This window comes from Ciconia boyciana, chromosome 22 (genome assembly GCF_034638445.1).
Source record: "Ciconia boyciana chromosome 22, ASM3463844v1, whole genome shotgun sequence".
NCBI lineage: Eukaryota > Metazoa > Chordata > Aves > Ciconiiformes > Ciconiidae > Ciconia > Ciconia boyciana.
Genome location: NC_132955.1, coordinates 1,702,580 through 1,715,236, shown reverse-complemented (window position 1 = coordinate 1,715,236; position 12,657 = coordinate 1,702,580). Strand labels below are relative to the sequence as shown.

The window sequence follows — 12,657 nt, the reverse complement described above, 5'->3', positions numbered from 1 at the left end:
TCGCGGCGCCTCCATAACGATTTGTGGGGGGAAAGGGGCGGGCGCCGTCCCTCCCGGCGCCGCCCCAGTGAAGTTTCACTGGAAGCCGGCGAGCGCGCGCGCGGAGGCGGTGTCCCGGCTCTCGCGAGAGGAGGCGCGCGCCCCCGCCCATCTCCTCCGCCAGGTCTCGCGGGATCGGCGGGCAGCCGGTGGGGCGGCGGCGGCGGTCTCGCGAGAGGCGGCCGGGTCTCGCGAGAGTTGGCGGGTGCCCCCCTTGGACGCGGAGCCGTTTCGCTTTGGGAAGTGAGCGGGGGGCGGCGGCGGGGCCGGGCCGGGCCGGGCAGGGGGGGCGCGGGCGGCGGCGGCGGGGCCTTCCGGCTGAGGGACCCGCGCGGCGGCCCGGGCGCCCGGTGCTGAGGGGGTGGGGAGGGCTCGCGGGCCCAGGCCCCGCCTTCCCGGGGCGCCCCCGCGGCGGCGCTGCCCTCCGGGCCTGGGCCCCTCGGATGAGGCGGTGAGGCCGGTGTCCTTCCCCCTCCCCTCCCGGTTCTTGTCCCCGTTTCCCCCCCCTTCTCCCCCCCCGCCCCTTCCGCCTCCTCCGGAGCCTCGAGGCGCCGCGGGGCCGCGCTCCCTGCCCCGCTCCCCATGTAGGAGGGGGTGTTGGCGGCAGGGAGGGCTGAGGCCGGGGTGAATGGTGCGAGGAGCGGGCGGTGAGGAAGTTTGAAGTTTGGGGGTTTTGGAGGATTCCCCCCCTCCCCTCTCTCGAGCACAGTGGAGGAGGAATGCCAAATCCGGAGAGACATGGGGGCAAGAAGGATGGGGGTGGCGGGGGGTCCTCGCAGCACGCGCCTGGCAGCGGGAGTTCGAACAGCAAGGAGAGGCACCGGCTGGCCTCCAGGCACAAGAGGCATAAGTCCAGGCACTCCAAGGAGTCACCGCTGGCAGCCCAGGAGACAGCGGCACCCTTGGGCGCGATGATCAAGCCGCTGGTGGAGTATGATGACATCAGTTCGGATTCGGATACCTTCTCAGATGATGTGGCCCTCAAGCTGGACAGGAGGGAGAATGAGGAAAGGAAAGCGGACAGGAGCGAGAGGATACAGAAGCACCGGCACCACCAGCACAAGCGCATTCGTGAGCTGATGAAGAGCAAACAGGCGGAAAAAGAGAGGAAGTTAGAAAAGAGCCTGGAGGCATCCAGCAGGTCCGGGTCCACCAAGGAGAGAATATCGGGATCCTCCAAGAGGCTCCTTGAAAGCGAGGAGCACCCAAAGTCACTGTCCTCAAAGAGTAGCAACAAGGAGTCTCGGTCAGCCAAAGCGCACAAGGAAAAATCCAGGAAGGATCGGGAGCTCAAGTCCAGCCACAAAGAGCGCAGTAAAAGCCATCGGAAAAGGGATGCTCCAAAAAGTTACAAAACAATTGACAGTCCGAAGCGGAAGTCCAGAAGTCCTCACAGAAAATGGTCTGACAGCCCTAAATTGGATGACAGCCCCTCAGGAGCGTCCTACATCCAGGAGTACGATCTCAGCCCTCCCCGCTCTCACACATCCAGTAACTACGATCCCTACAGGAAGAGCCCCGGCGGCTCCTCGCGCCGACAGTCGATCAGCCCACCCTACAAGGAGCCCGTGGCTTACCAGTCGAACACTCGCTCGCCCAGCCCTTACAGCCGGCGGCAGAGGTCCATAAGCCCCTATAACAGGAGGCGCTCCTCGAGCTACGAGAGAGGCAGCGGGTCGTACAGCGGAAGGTCACCAAGCCCTTATGGCCGACGGCGCTCGAGCAGCCCTTTCGCCACGAAGCGGTCTGTGAGCCGAAGCCCCATCGCCAGGTGTGTGCTCTCTGCGTTGTCTTCCATGCCCTGGGGAATGGGGAAGTGTCTGGGGGTGGTCGGGGTGGCTCTGAACGGGGTTAACCCCCTTCCTCATCTCGGTGGGGCCCAGGTCGCTGGCTGCCTAATGCGGCTGCGGAGTGATCTGTGTGGAGTTGCTTTGGTCGGGTTCGTGGCAATTCCCTTTAAAATGGTGTTCACACTTTGGAAAACACCTCCCTGACTGGCGGTAGGCAGCGTCCATGTTGGCTCTCGGCAGAGAGGCCTCGGGCTGAATGAGCTCCTGGGATTAAATTACACCCACCTCTGGAGGTGGCCCCCGCAGAAGGGCCGAGGCTCCTGGGGAGGGTTGTGCGCTGAAGGGAGACGGAGCCGTTCAGCTCCTGATGCGGGATCTAATGCGCTTCCCTGGCGAGCAGTTCAGCCAGGGAGAATGTTTTCACCTATTTCTGGAAGCCTTTATCTGTTTACTACGTGTGGAAACTTGATCACGTTTTTCAGGAGGGTGGCTTGTTTTGAGTATATTTTGCTCTTTCTGAACTGACTTGTCTTTTCTCTTTCCTTGAATTAGAGATGACCACATGTAAACTCTCTCTTTCTAGCCTCAACTTTCTTTTCTCAGTACTAGAGTTTCTTGCTTCCATTCTGAAATCGGGGCATTCTGGAAGGGCAAGTAGGAACCAGCTGTATTTTGGCTTAACTATAATTTTTTCTTTTTTTTTCTTTAGTCAGTAACCTTGCTACAGAAGGAAACTATTATTTTAAGGTAGTCCTGTGTGTTTTATTTCAGATGTTCATTAATCATCCTGTTATATGCACGAATACATAGTCTAATGTTGACTCTTTTTTTTTTTTCCTAGCTTCAGCTTATGTTAAGTGAGTTTCCAGTTGTCACCACGGGTGCTGTGAAGCTTTGGTTGTAGCTCCATGGCAATTAAGATGTGACCTGGAATGTAATAGCTATAGAAATGCTCTGCGCTGTGTTAGCTGTACTGCATCTTCTGGTCCAAACAGGAGCTGCGAGTGAAGAGGTTGCCTCCAGAGCGCGTTTATGTGACCAGCAGTTCCCAAAGAACTTGGGGCTTTTAGAATTTGGCCTTTGTTATTAGAGCTCTTCTCTTAACTTCAGGAATACTGTCTTCCATAGTGGGCTTGAAATAGTGCCTTTGTCCTTGCTGTGATAGAGGTGTATCGGTTTTAGCACCCTGGAAGCTGTTACGTAAAATCTACTTATTCTACTGTGATTTCACATAGTGAAAATTTCCTTCAGGCTGTTTCTCCTCTGCCCTGTTTTCTCTGTGTACACCTGAGAGGTTCTGAGGGATAGTCCTTGATGTCTGTCTTCTCCTTCCCCTCGGTCCTTTTTGCCCTGGTTGGGACTGCTCTTACTTGTTATTTGGAAGAGTAAAAATACAGTAGTAGAAAACGTATGTGTACTTCATTATATAATTGTGTATTATGGCACCTGTTAAATGTCTATGTTCAGCCCTAACCAGGGAGAAACCATGTGGAAACTGGACTGGTTTACGAAGTAGTGGTGGTTCCCCCCCCCCCCCCAGGTTACTCTGCTTCCCAGGTGAACCTGAAGCTTACTCGTTCTGTAAATGCCTAGTTGCTTCTGACTTGAGAAATCAAGCAGTTGTCTTTTCCTGATCTTAATTATGGAAGCAACTTTGGAGCATTTTGTGTTGCTTCCCTGAACTTACATACCCACGTAAGAAACTTTTTGAGCGCATCTTTGACTCACTGACAAAACGCTAGACCCCAAACCAAAATAGATTCCAAAGGTTACTTACTGTTTACACTCAGCTTGTACTGAATTCTTTGAATCTCTGACTTCAGTTGATAACCTACTACTCTTCCCTCTTTTCTGGGCGGATAACTTCCTGTGTGATATATTCTTTTAAAGCAGAACAAAAAATATGGATTACCCTTCAGAAAACATCCACCTGAAGTGATTCTAGTAAAGGGACCAAGGGAATTTATCATGTTTCCCATACGTTAGGCAAATTGTAAGTTGTAATTCATTGTTGGTTTTGCTTCACTGAGCTGGCAGCCTGTACAGTGAGGCAGTTGGTATAAGTTTATGGTCAAACATCTGCTCCAGAAGCCAAAGGTGGGGCTGCCCCTCTGCTGATGGCTACTCAGGAGCTCACCCGAAGGAGTGGATGGGCTGAGCCTTCCTTGCCAGCTTTGCTGAAGCCAGCTTTGGTTGATCTGCTGCAGATGAGTGTGTAAATGGAGGCAGCTGACTTTGCACCAGAGTAGCTGGGGAGTGACTGTGTGATCTCTTGTGTTGGCTCCTGCGGAGGGGCAGGAACAGTTTGGGAGAGAAAACATCTTTAACTGGCACACTCACTTAGACAGCGAACATCTGACTATGGCTTAAATTCTTCAGAGGAGGTAATGCAGGCTTTTCTGGGACACTGAATTATTTCCACTGAGTGACAACACAAGGGTTTTTTTAGTGCGTTCTTTGTCGTCTTTAATCTTCACATCCAAAATACAGTGTTAGGAAACTGAGTCAATGTGCTGTGCTGATTGGAGAAAATACAGAATGTTTGCATTTCAAATGGCTGTGCAAAACAACTTCCTTTCAATTTAGGAGGAAATGAGGATGATTTGGTCAGTAGGGAAAATAACAGATGTGGCTTGCCATTCCTTGTAGCAACTGTTGTCATTGCAGCTAAAACTAGAAGAAGAAATTCCAGAGTCCTTCAGCTTGCTGCAGGTGGGTTGTGCTCTGTACTAAGTATAGCAGCGAAGGGTGAGTGTGTGCACGTGCTGTAGTAGTGGCCACCATTACGCAAATCCTTGCCACGGCAAAAGGTCATTGGGCATTCATAAATAAGAAATGTTGGCCTTCTGTTTGAGCTTGTTTCCTGGGCAATTAGAGCATGGGGCATGTGGTCAGGCTTCCCAGATACTAGTTTGCAATTTACTCTTAACTTCTGTTGTGGCTTGGAGCAGGTAAAATAATGTCTGTAGATGTTCCTAGGAGTTTGGATAATATGGAAGTATGTAGATGAGGGGTTTTGTTGTCTGCCAGCTGATTCAGGGTCACCTCTGCTAATGGCTATTAGCTGTGGTTGTTTTCAGCATGAGGAGGTCTGGAGGGTTCTAGTACTCCCTCCTCCAAAGACTATTCTAATCTTCTGATTGTATTGGTTAAATTAATCTAACAATGGTTTTTTATTTGGATTTTTAGATGATCCATCGTCTCTGACTTCTTTATGTTAATTCACAGTCATCGTGGTTAGTATCTTGTATTTCTAGTTTCCAGTGCTAGAGGGACAACAAGGTGTTTTTTAACCCCACAGCATTTTTATCCAGAAAAAGACCTTCACATGAGACTGAATTGCCTCCCGCCTGTCTCTGATAATCTTAGCAAAGCAAGTAAGCTGTATAGCGTTGCCTTAGCACATGTTAAGGGTGAAAGGGGTAAAAGTGCTAACTAACTGGCTGCAGGTAGAGCCACGAAAAGATCGTTCCGGAGGATGCGAAGAGTATCTTTAAAAAGCAAAATCTGCCTGTGCACCTCCTGTCTTACTGCGTCTTTTTTGAGATATCCAGCAGTGATAAAAGCGAGTGTTGCTGTGGAAGACCGCCCCTCAGCAAGCGCAGTAGTGGTGTTGAGGCTGTTGATGGTCTCACGGTATGAGGTAAGATTTGTTGTAGAGTGGTCTGTTACTGGTTGTGTTGCTATAGCTGGGAAAGCAGACAAGCTTCTGGATGCAGTGCATTTTTTGAGGTCTAACAAAGAGGCCGTAAACACCAAGCTGGAAAAATGTGCTTAGAAACAACAGCTCTTTGTATAATAACTATAGGTAGTTATCATTAGATGAATGAGGAGAAAAAAGCATGAGTGGTACCTGTGGAGCGGAGAAGACTACTGGGAGGGAATAAGTGGATTTAGTCGTGGTGGAACAGAGGAGCACGTATATTTGCTGATGGAAGGTCAGGGAGTCGTCCCCAGTCCTCCTCAGGTTGGAAGCGCTGGTTCTGCGGTGCAGCTCCTTCCGCAGCAGCCCTTGTGTAAGAGGGTCCTACCCTGAGCCGCCTGCTCCATCTGCACGCCGCACCGCTTCCTCCAGCGTTACCTTTCCCTTGCTTGTGCCCGTGCAGGTGTCTTTGGTGGCTGCATCTCTCACGTAGCACTTAAAAATAAGGTAAAATTGCACTTTTGGAGAGATTTATGTCAGATCTGCTGAGTGATCTTGTTGAGGATGTTGCTCTGCAACCAGTTGAATTGGAATAGCTGTTGGGGGGTAATCATGGGGAAGGATGGGAGACAGGGGAGCAGGAAACTGAGTATCGTGGCATCTTAAACAATCTATCCTGAAAGAATTGTAATAGGGAATGCTAACCCCAAAACTATTTGTGGTTGCAGTAAACTGCATCCTACAGGATTCATTAGGAATGTTTTCCTTAGCCTCTGAATGTCTTTATGCATAGTGAAAACGTAATGGCTTTTTCAGCTCCTGGCAACTTTGCACTGGGATGTGGCAGGTGAACTGCTATCCAAATGGTAAACTGCGTCCCAGACCGTTAGTTCATTAAGGAGAAACCTTGGAAAAGGAGACGACCCTGAGGCAGCATTCCTGTTACAGAACAGTGTGTTGAAGAGGAAAATAGTTGAGTGACTTTAAATGACACCTTTTTTTCCTCCTTCTGGTTGTATATTTATTTTGTAAGTCTAAAGGTAAGGACTACCTACAGTCATAGTGTTCTTTGACCACTGTTAGCACGAGGTTTGGGGTTGTGATTACTAGTGGGAGGGCAGAATGCTTGTCCTTGGAGTAGCAAGGGAGGAAGGTTCTGTTAAACTCCACGCCGCTGTGCAGCGAGACCCTTCCCCTCCCGTGCAATCACAGCGGTGTCCATCCTTGAAGGTGCTGGTGGTGTCGAGCAAGGATCTTTGCATTAGTCTGTCTCAGTTCTCCAGTTTATTTTCCAAACATTTGTTGTCACAGGATAATATTGCGTAGCACTATAAACAGTTTAGATCCTGTCATTAATTACGTTCCGAGTATGGTTACAAGCGAGCCAGCATCTACTGTGTTTAAACCTGCTTGCTATTAGGTGTTTTTATGTTTTGAGAGAATTCTGTGTTTTCAAAACTAGATATGTTCTGAGTAATAAATCACAGAATAAAAATAAACTTTGAGCATAGGTTCTATTATAGTATTCATAGGGTCCGATCTCAAAATTCCTCATTTTCCTGTTGGCTCATACAGCTTCTAAACCCATCAGAGCCTACCATGTGTACAGTTAAAGTATGCTGTCTCATAGCCTGCAAAATCCCAGTTCCTCCTGAAGCGGAGGAAACAGTTCTGTCTTGTCACTAATTTTGACATGGACACTGGACGTACCAGTTTCCAGTTCCATTTTATTTTTTATCTTGTTTCCACATCCGTCTCCAGTGAGCTTGTGGTTACTGCCGTCCTCTGACTAGGTTCACTCCATGCTCGCGGTGCATACCCTGATGGGTTCCTGCCTTGCCCGTTGCTTGTATCACAACACAGATTTTCAGTGTGGCTTTTTATTTCTGCATATATACCTAATTTAGAGCCCATTTATTGTAGAGGAAGACTGAGACCCTCTGGACATACCTCAAACAGAATTAAAATGCCTATTTTTTTTTCTTCTTCTCCTGAATCACAATATGCAAATTTGAGTTCTGATGATAGTAAAAGAACCGGGGGAAAAATTAGCTTGAAGTTAGGTATTTCCTGAGGCAGCATTCCCATGAGGGCAGTCATATTTTATCCGTTGTTTCCTTTAAAGTTGTACATAATTACTGTGAAAGATTCATAAACTGCCAGCTCATCCTCTCGACTGAAGGATTCTGTTTAGTGCGTGCATCTGTGATCTCGTCTTTACCTTGAGGCTTGTCCAATCTTCATCCTTCATTTCTGTCTTAACAGTATGATCGTGAGGGTAGTCCTGACGTTGGAAGGCTGGATGATGACCTGAAACTTGTACTGCTTTAGTCAATAAACTCATTTCGGTAGCTTTAGTTTCTTCTGACAGGTGTTATGGACTGTCTGAACTTAGTTGACAAATAATGGATTCAAATTGTTTTCAAAGAGAGCTATTGATGTTGGCGATTAGCTCGGAGGTTGAGAGATGCTTCGTTTCATTTATCTTCTCCCTGTTCTCTCCACAGGAAGTCTGTGAAGTCCCGAAGCCGAAGTCCTGGGTACTCAAGACACTCATCATCTCACAGTAAAAAGCAGAGGTCTGGGTCACGCAGTCGCCATTCCAGTATATCACCGACAAGGCTACCGCTGAACTCCAGTCTGGGGGCAGAACTCAGCAGGAAGAAAAAGGAGCGGGCGGCAGCGGCAGCAGCTGCAGCCAAGGTGGATGGGAAGGAGGCAAAGGGCTCACCTGTTTTCCTGTCTAGAAAGGAGAACAGCTTAGCTGAACTTAAGGAGTCTGGAACAGAATCTAAAAAGGTCATCAAAACTGTTAAATCTGAAAAATCATCCTCGGATACAGAATTAGTGAATTTACTGCATACGAATGCAGAGACTAAAGCCCCTGCAGAGACAACAAAAATCAAGGCAGAGGAGAACTCTGAGAGGAGACATCCTGTTCCAGTTAGAGATTCAAAACAGACGGGAACAAAAGACTTGAAGCCTGTAGCAGTGGTAGAGGACCTCCTATCTCCAAAAGAGACAGACGCAGCAGAGAAGGAGATTCCACCCCCACTACCCTCAATAAAATCACCTCCTCCACCTCTGCCGACAACCACACCACCACCTCCAACTCCGCCGTTGCCACCTTTGCCTCCATCACCTGCTGTTCCACCTTTGCCACCATCCCAACTAACTCCCGTTCAGGTCCCTACTTCAGCCCCAATGTCTTTGCCATCTTCTTCCCACCCAAGGACGTCTACTTTATCCTCTCAGGTGAACTCTCAGTCCTCTGTCCAAGTCGCTACAAAAACACAAGTGTCTGTGACGGCTGCTGTCCCGCACCTGAAAACTTCAACGTTGCCTCCGCTTCCGCTCCCCCCTATTTTAGTTGGGGAAGATGACTTGGATAGGTAAGGTCACACAAGAGCATCCTGTTTGCATTTAAAAGCAAAACACTGAAATAAACAGATTCTTTTGGTTAGCTTGAGAGTTGCTAGCTTATCCTGCAGGGTGCACTGAGGACTATGCTGCTGGGATAAATGCATTATTGCACGACCGTTCCTGGTTTTGGCCTTGTCAGGTTTATGTGGAGGGTTTGATGATCCTGTGCAGGTAGTTACTTCTTACCTCAGTGAGAGAGAGAGAGGTTTGGCTGCTGCTTTAGCGCTGGTTAGTAAAGGTTTCACATCGCTCTTTGTTTGTATTTATTACAGTAATGAAACATGGATCTGGAATTATGCACCCCTTTACATTGCAGCCATTTGCACAGGCTTATTTTGCAATTGTTTTTTTGTTTAATTCCTCCAAAACCTGTACTTAAGTAACAGAGAAGAGCTTAACAATTCTAATACAAGAACACAAACCAGAGCTATTTCTGCTCCAAATTCATCGAACGTGCAGGCCATGCCGATGTGTAAAAAATGGCATTGGTTTAACTTAAGTATTGTCTTAATTATTGAATAATTAACACAGTCCTTATTGCTTAAGAAGTAGGTATTGTTTGTTTGAAAAAGAGTTTAAAAATGAAAGAGTGAAACTGCACCTGCTTCAACTTTGTTTCCTATAATTTCTAATCAAAACATGCAGACTTAATTCTGTCCTGTAATTGTAGCTCTCGCTGCTCTGGGTCTTGGCTGGTGGTGGTCTTGGCTTCTATATGAACTTGTCTGAAAAGCGTTCCTGTGGGGGGAAGAAGGGAAAGGAACAGAATATCCAAAATAGAGGTGGAGAAGAAGAACAAAAATATTTTTTTTTTTCCCCCCTCTTTGTAGCTGTTAGTATGTTGTAGTGCTGTTAACGTAAGGTCATCACTGATTTTTTTTTTTTCCCACTTGATCTGCTTAGCCTGTAGTTCCCTAACAACTTCTGTATCTTTCCACCCATCGCTAAAGATGGACTAGGTATCTCATTGGTTGGTAAAGCATGTTTTTAATGAATAGTGTCCTACATGATAGTTATGACGTGATATAATTACCCTGTGGTTGAAGTGAACGCAGTATGTTACATATTCTGATTCATTTAATTGATTTTCATGGTTTGTCCTGGTATCGATGTAAATTAGGGTAAAGTTGTCACTGCAATCAACATAAAAGTTAGGCTTATGCATGTTTATGTTGCCTTTCCTAAGCTGCGTAATGTTGTTCAGCAAATATCTGTTTAAGTGTATCTATGACGAGCAGTAGCTTTTAATAGACTGCAGATTTTTCCCAACTCAAATGCCAGTCTAAGCAAGATTCTGCCACTGTGTTCCCTGATTTCCAAACACAGAAATTGTCCTGCAAAGACTGTATTTTATTTTTTTAGCCACTCACACCTAGAGCTCTTTTTTACCACCCAGGTGTGGCTTAGTTTTGTAAAAGTGTGTTTTATCTCTGCTATCACTATGAGCTTAGGAGCGTGGGTGATAATACAGCTGGTTGCTAAGCTTAGTAAATGGATTTACAGTGACTTTTTCCCAATGAGAGGACAGGAAATCCCACTTCATTTTGCTGAGTCTAGTGGCAATTGCACGTGGCACTGACTGTGTACAGAAGCTCACTCTTAATCAACAGCCTTCATATTTATGAACAAAACTTTTCTTAGACTTTTGTTTTCATATGCTGAGACTGGGAGAATGCTCCAGCTCTGAGACCATGATAAGCATAGGATTTGGAAACATGCTTTGAAGCGTCCAAGTACAAAACACACCTCCTTCAATTAGAGACTCTTTAACCTTTCTTGATGCCTGCGGAGCTCTCAAGACTTATCAGCTGTCTGTAGTGCTTTTAGATTTCACGGCAGTCAAGGTGCACCGTGGGTTGCTTCACCTAGCAGGAGGTGTAGCAGGCGGAGGGGAAAAGCTGTTTAGAAGCAAGTGGTACAAACTCTGTACGTGTTTGATGTTGCACTCGGAAATTGCATAGCTCGCGCAGGTTCCTGGCAATATCTGGTTGACTGTTCACAGCACTAACATAGTTAAAAATACAGACCTGGCTGATGGCGTTCCTGCTATTTTAGGGGAGGGGAAGAAGGGAGGTAGCTTCTAGGAGTCTTTGTTAGGCAGTTGGCGTTCACACTTTGTCATTTTTCTGCTTGGGCAATGCTGAAGGGTCTGTTCAGCTTTCTCACTTTGAAAGAAATGCCTGGTGAAATGTCCAAATGTTCTGGGGGTAATTAAACTTACAGTAACCGTCTAGTAGCACTAGTGCTGATATGCAAATAGATGAACTAAGCTGCACGTAACTAAGCACAGATAACAGTGTGTCAGCAAGAAAATGGTAGCTGTTTGGTGAGAGGGAGAGAAAGGACCTCCTGGAAGGCTGGGCACCTGCGGGTTAAACCTACAAACACACCTTCGCCCTTCCCAAGAAGTCTTGCAAAGAAGTTGGCTTTTGATGTGTGTCTGGAAAAAGGCTGAATCTTTTTGACAGGGTCAAAGGGCCCAGGCTTAGCATCTACTATTAGATATTTAAATACCATCAGGAACAAATGAATTGCCAATTAGAAGTGGATTAAACACGAAGTCAGATAAACAACTGCTTTTTTGTCACTGTGAACGTTCAATCTGTAAGAACTGGACATGACATCAGTGCTTCAAATACACATAACGAAAGCCATAAAAAAAGCAAAACCTAGTTGATCTGCTCTGTTGGAACAAAGTCTCTTGCCTCCTACATGCAGCTGTAGGCCCTGGCTGTCTAGATCCCGCTTTGAAGAACCTCTTCTGAGGCTTAACGTGGATTCTGCCTTGGTGAAATGAGCCGGCTGGGTATCATTCTGCACATTAAGAATTTGCAGTTAATGGGGGGGAGAGCTTCAGCCCGTGCAGCTCTCCTGCTTCTGGTATTTCTAGGATATGTACTGCTGGTAATAGTGCCCGTCAGTGAATGCTTTCCTCCAGAGGTCTAGGCTGGCGTGACGTGTGATTAGTTCTGCAGCTGCGTGGTTACTTCTTAGCAGTGGGATGAGATTGCTCTCCCATCTTTTACAGAAGATGTCAGAGCTCAGTGCCAGAATAATATCCTTCTTCATCTTGCTTGTTTCTTAACTATATTTCACAAGAGATTTTTCGTGCAGATTAGGCAGTGTCTAATAAAATAATTGGGAAAATGACCTACTTCCATCAGTTTGTTTATGCAGAGTTCTCTGTGCTGAAGCGTTAGACCTGGTGATGCTGACAAGCAGCAAGCCTCCTGCTGGCTGCCCTAAAGGTGAACCTTGGAAGGTTGTTCATATCTCTTAATCTTTGTCTTTTCGTGGTGAAGCAGAGATTTGCGTGGAGCAGAATTCCTGACTATTCAGACCTAGGAATTCTCCCTGCTGCATACATGGGAGAGAAATTAGGTTCTGACTCTTGCCGGTCTAAACCAAGCTTCAGATGTCATTGGTAACTTGATTTATTTTTTTTTTAAAGTGAATATTGCTGAGAAACCAAAAGTTGGCAAGTTAGAGCTACATTTCAGTCCTTGCTAAGAAGATACTTATGTAGAGAGATTTAATTCTGGGTTTGTATTTCTAGTGGTCCTTAACAAGTCATGCATTTAATTTCATTATGATAAATGGACTAAATAGAGGAAGTAAGGCTCGGAAAGTGGGTGCTGGCTGATAACCTGAACTGTCTTACAGGAAACTCAGAATAACTACTTATTTGTGCAAATTGAGCAAGTTCTAGTTGCAGAGAGCTGTGTGTTTATTTGAAAACAGTGCATTCAAACCTAACACTTT

The 12,657-nt window shown here is 46.8% G+C and overlaps 1 protein-coding gene across 3 annotated transcripts in view; it reads left to right on the top strand.

The window, feature by feature from the left end:
- Nucleotides 1-324: 324 nt before the first annotated feature.
- The window catches only part of CDK12 (cyclin dependent kinase 12), a 30,227-nt gene continuing 17,894 nt past the window's right edge, over nucleotides 325-12,657 (top strand). Inside the window, exons 1-2 of one of the 3 annotated variants that reach the window (XM_072886000.1) lie at nucleotides 325-1,810; nucleotides 7,980-8,864. In XM_072886000.1, the coding sequence (XP_072742101.1) occupies nucleotides 759-1,810; nucleotides 7,980-8,864 (1,937 nt within the window). In that variant the 5' untranslated portion in view covers nucleotides 325-758. The remainder of the gene's footprint in view (nucleotides 1,811-7,979; nucleotides 8,865-12,657) is intronic. The other 2 variants (XM_072885999.1, XM_072886001.1) reach the window with 2 other exon arrangements.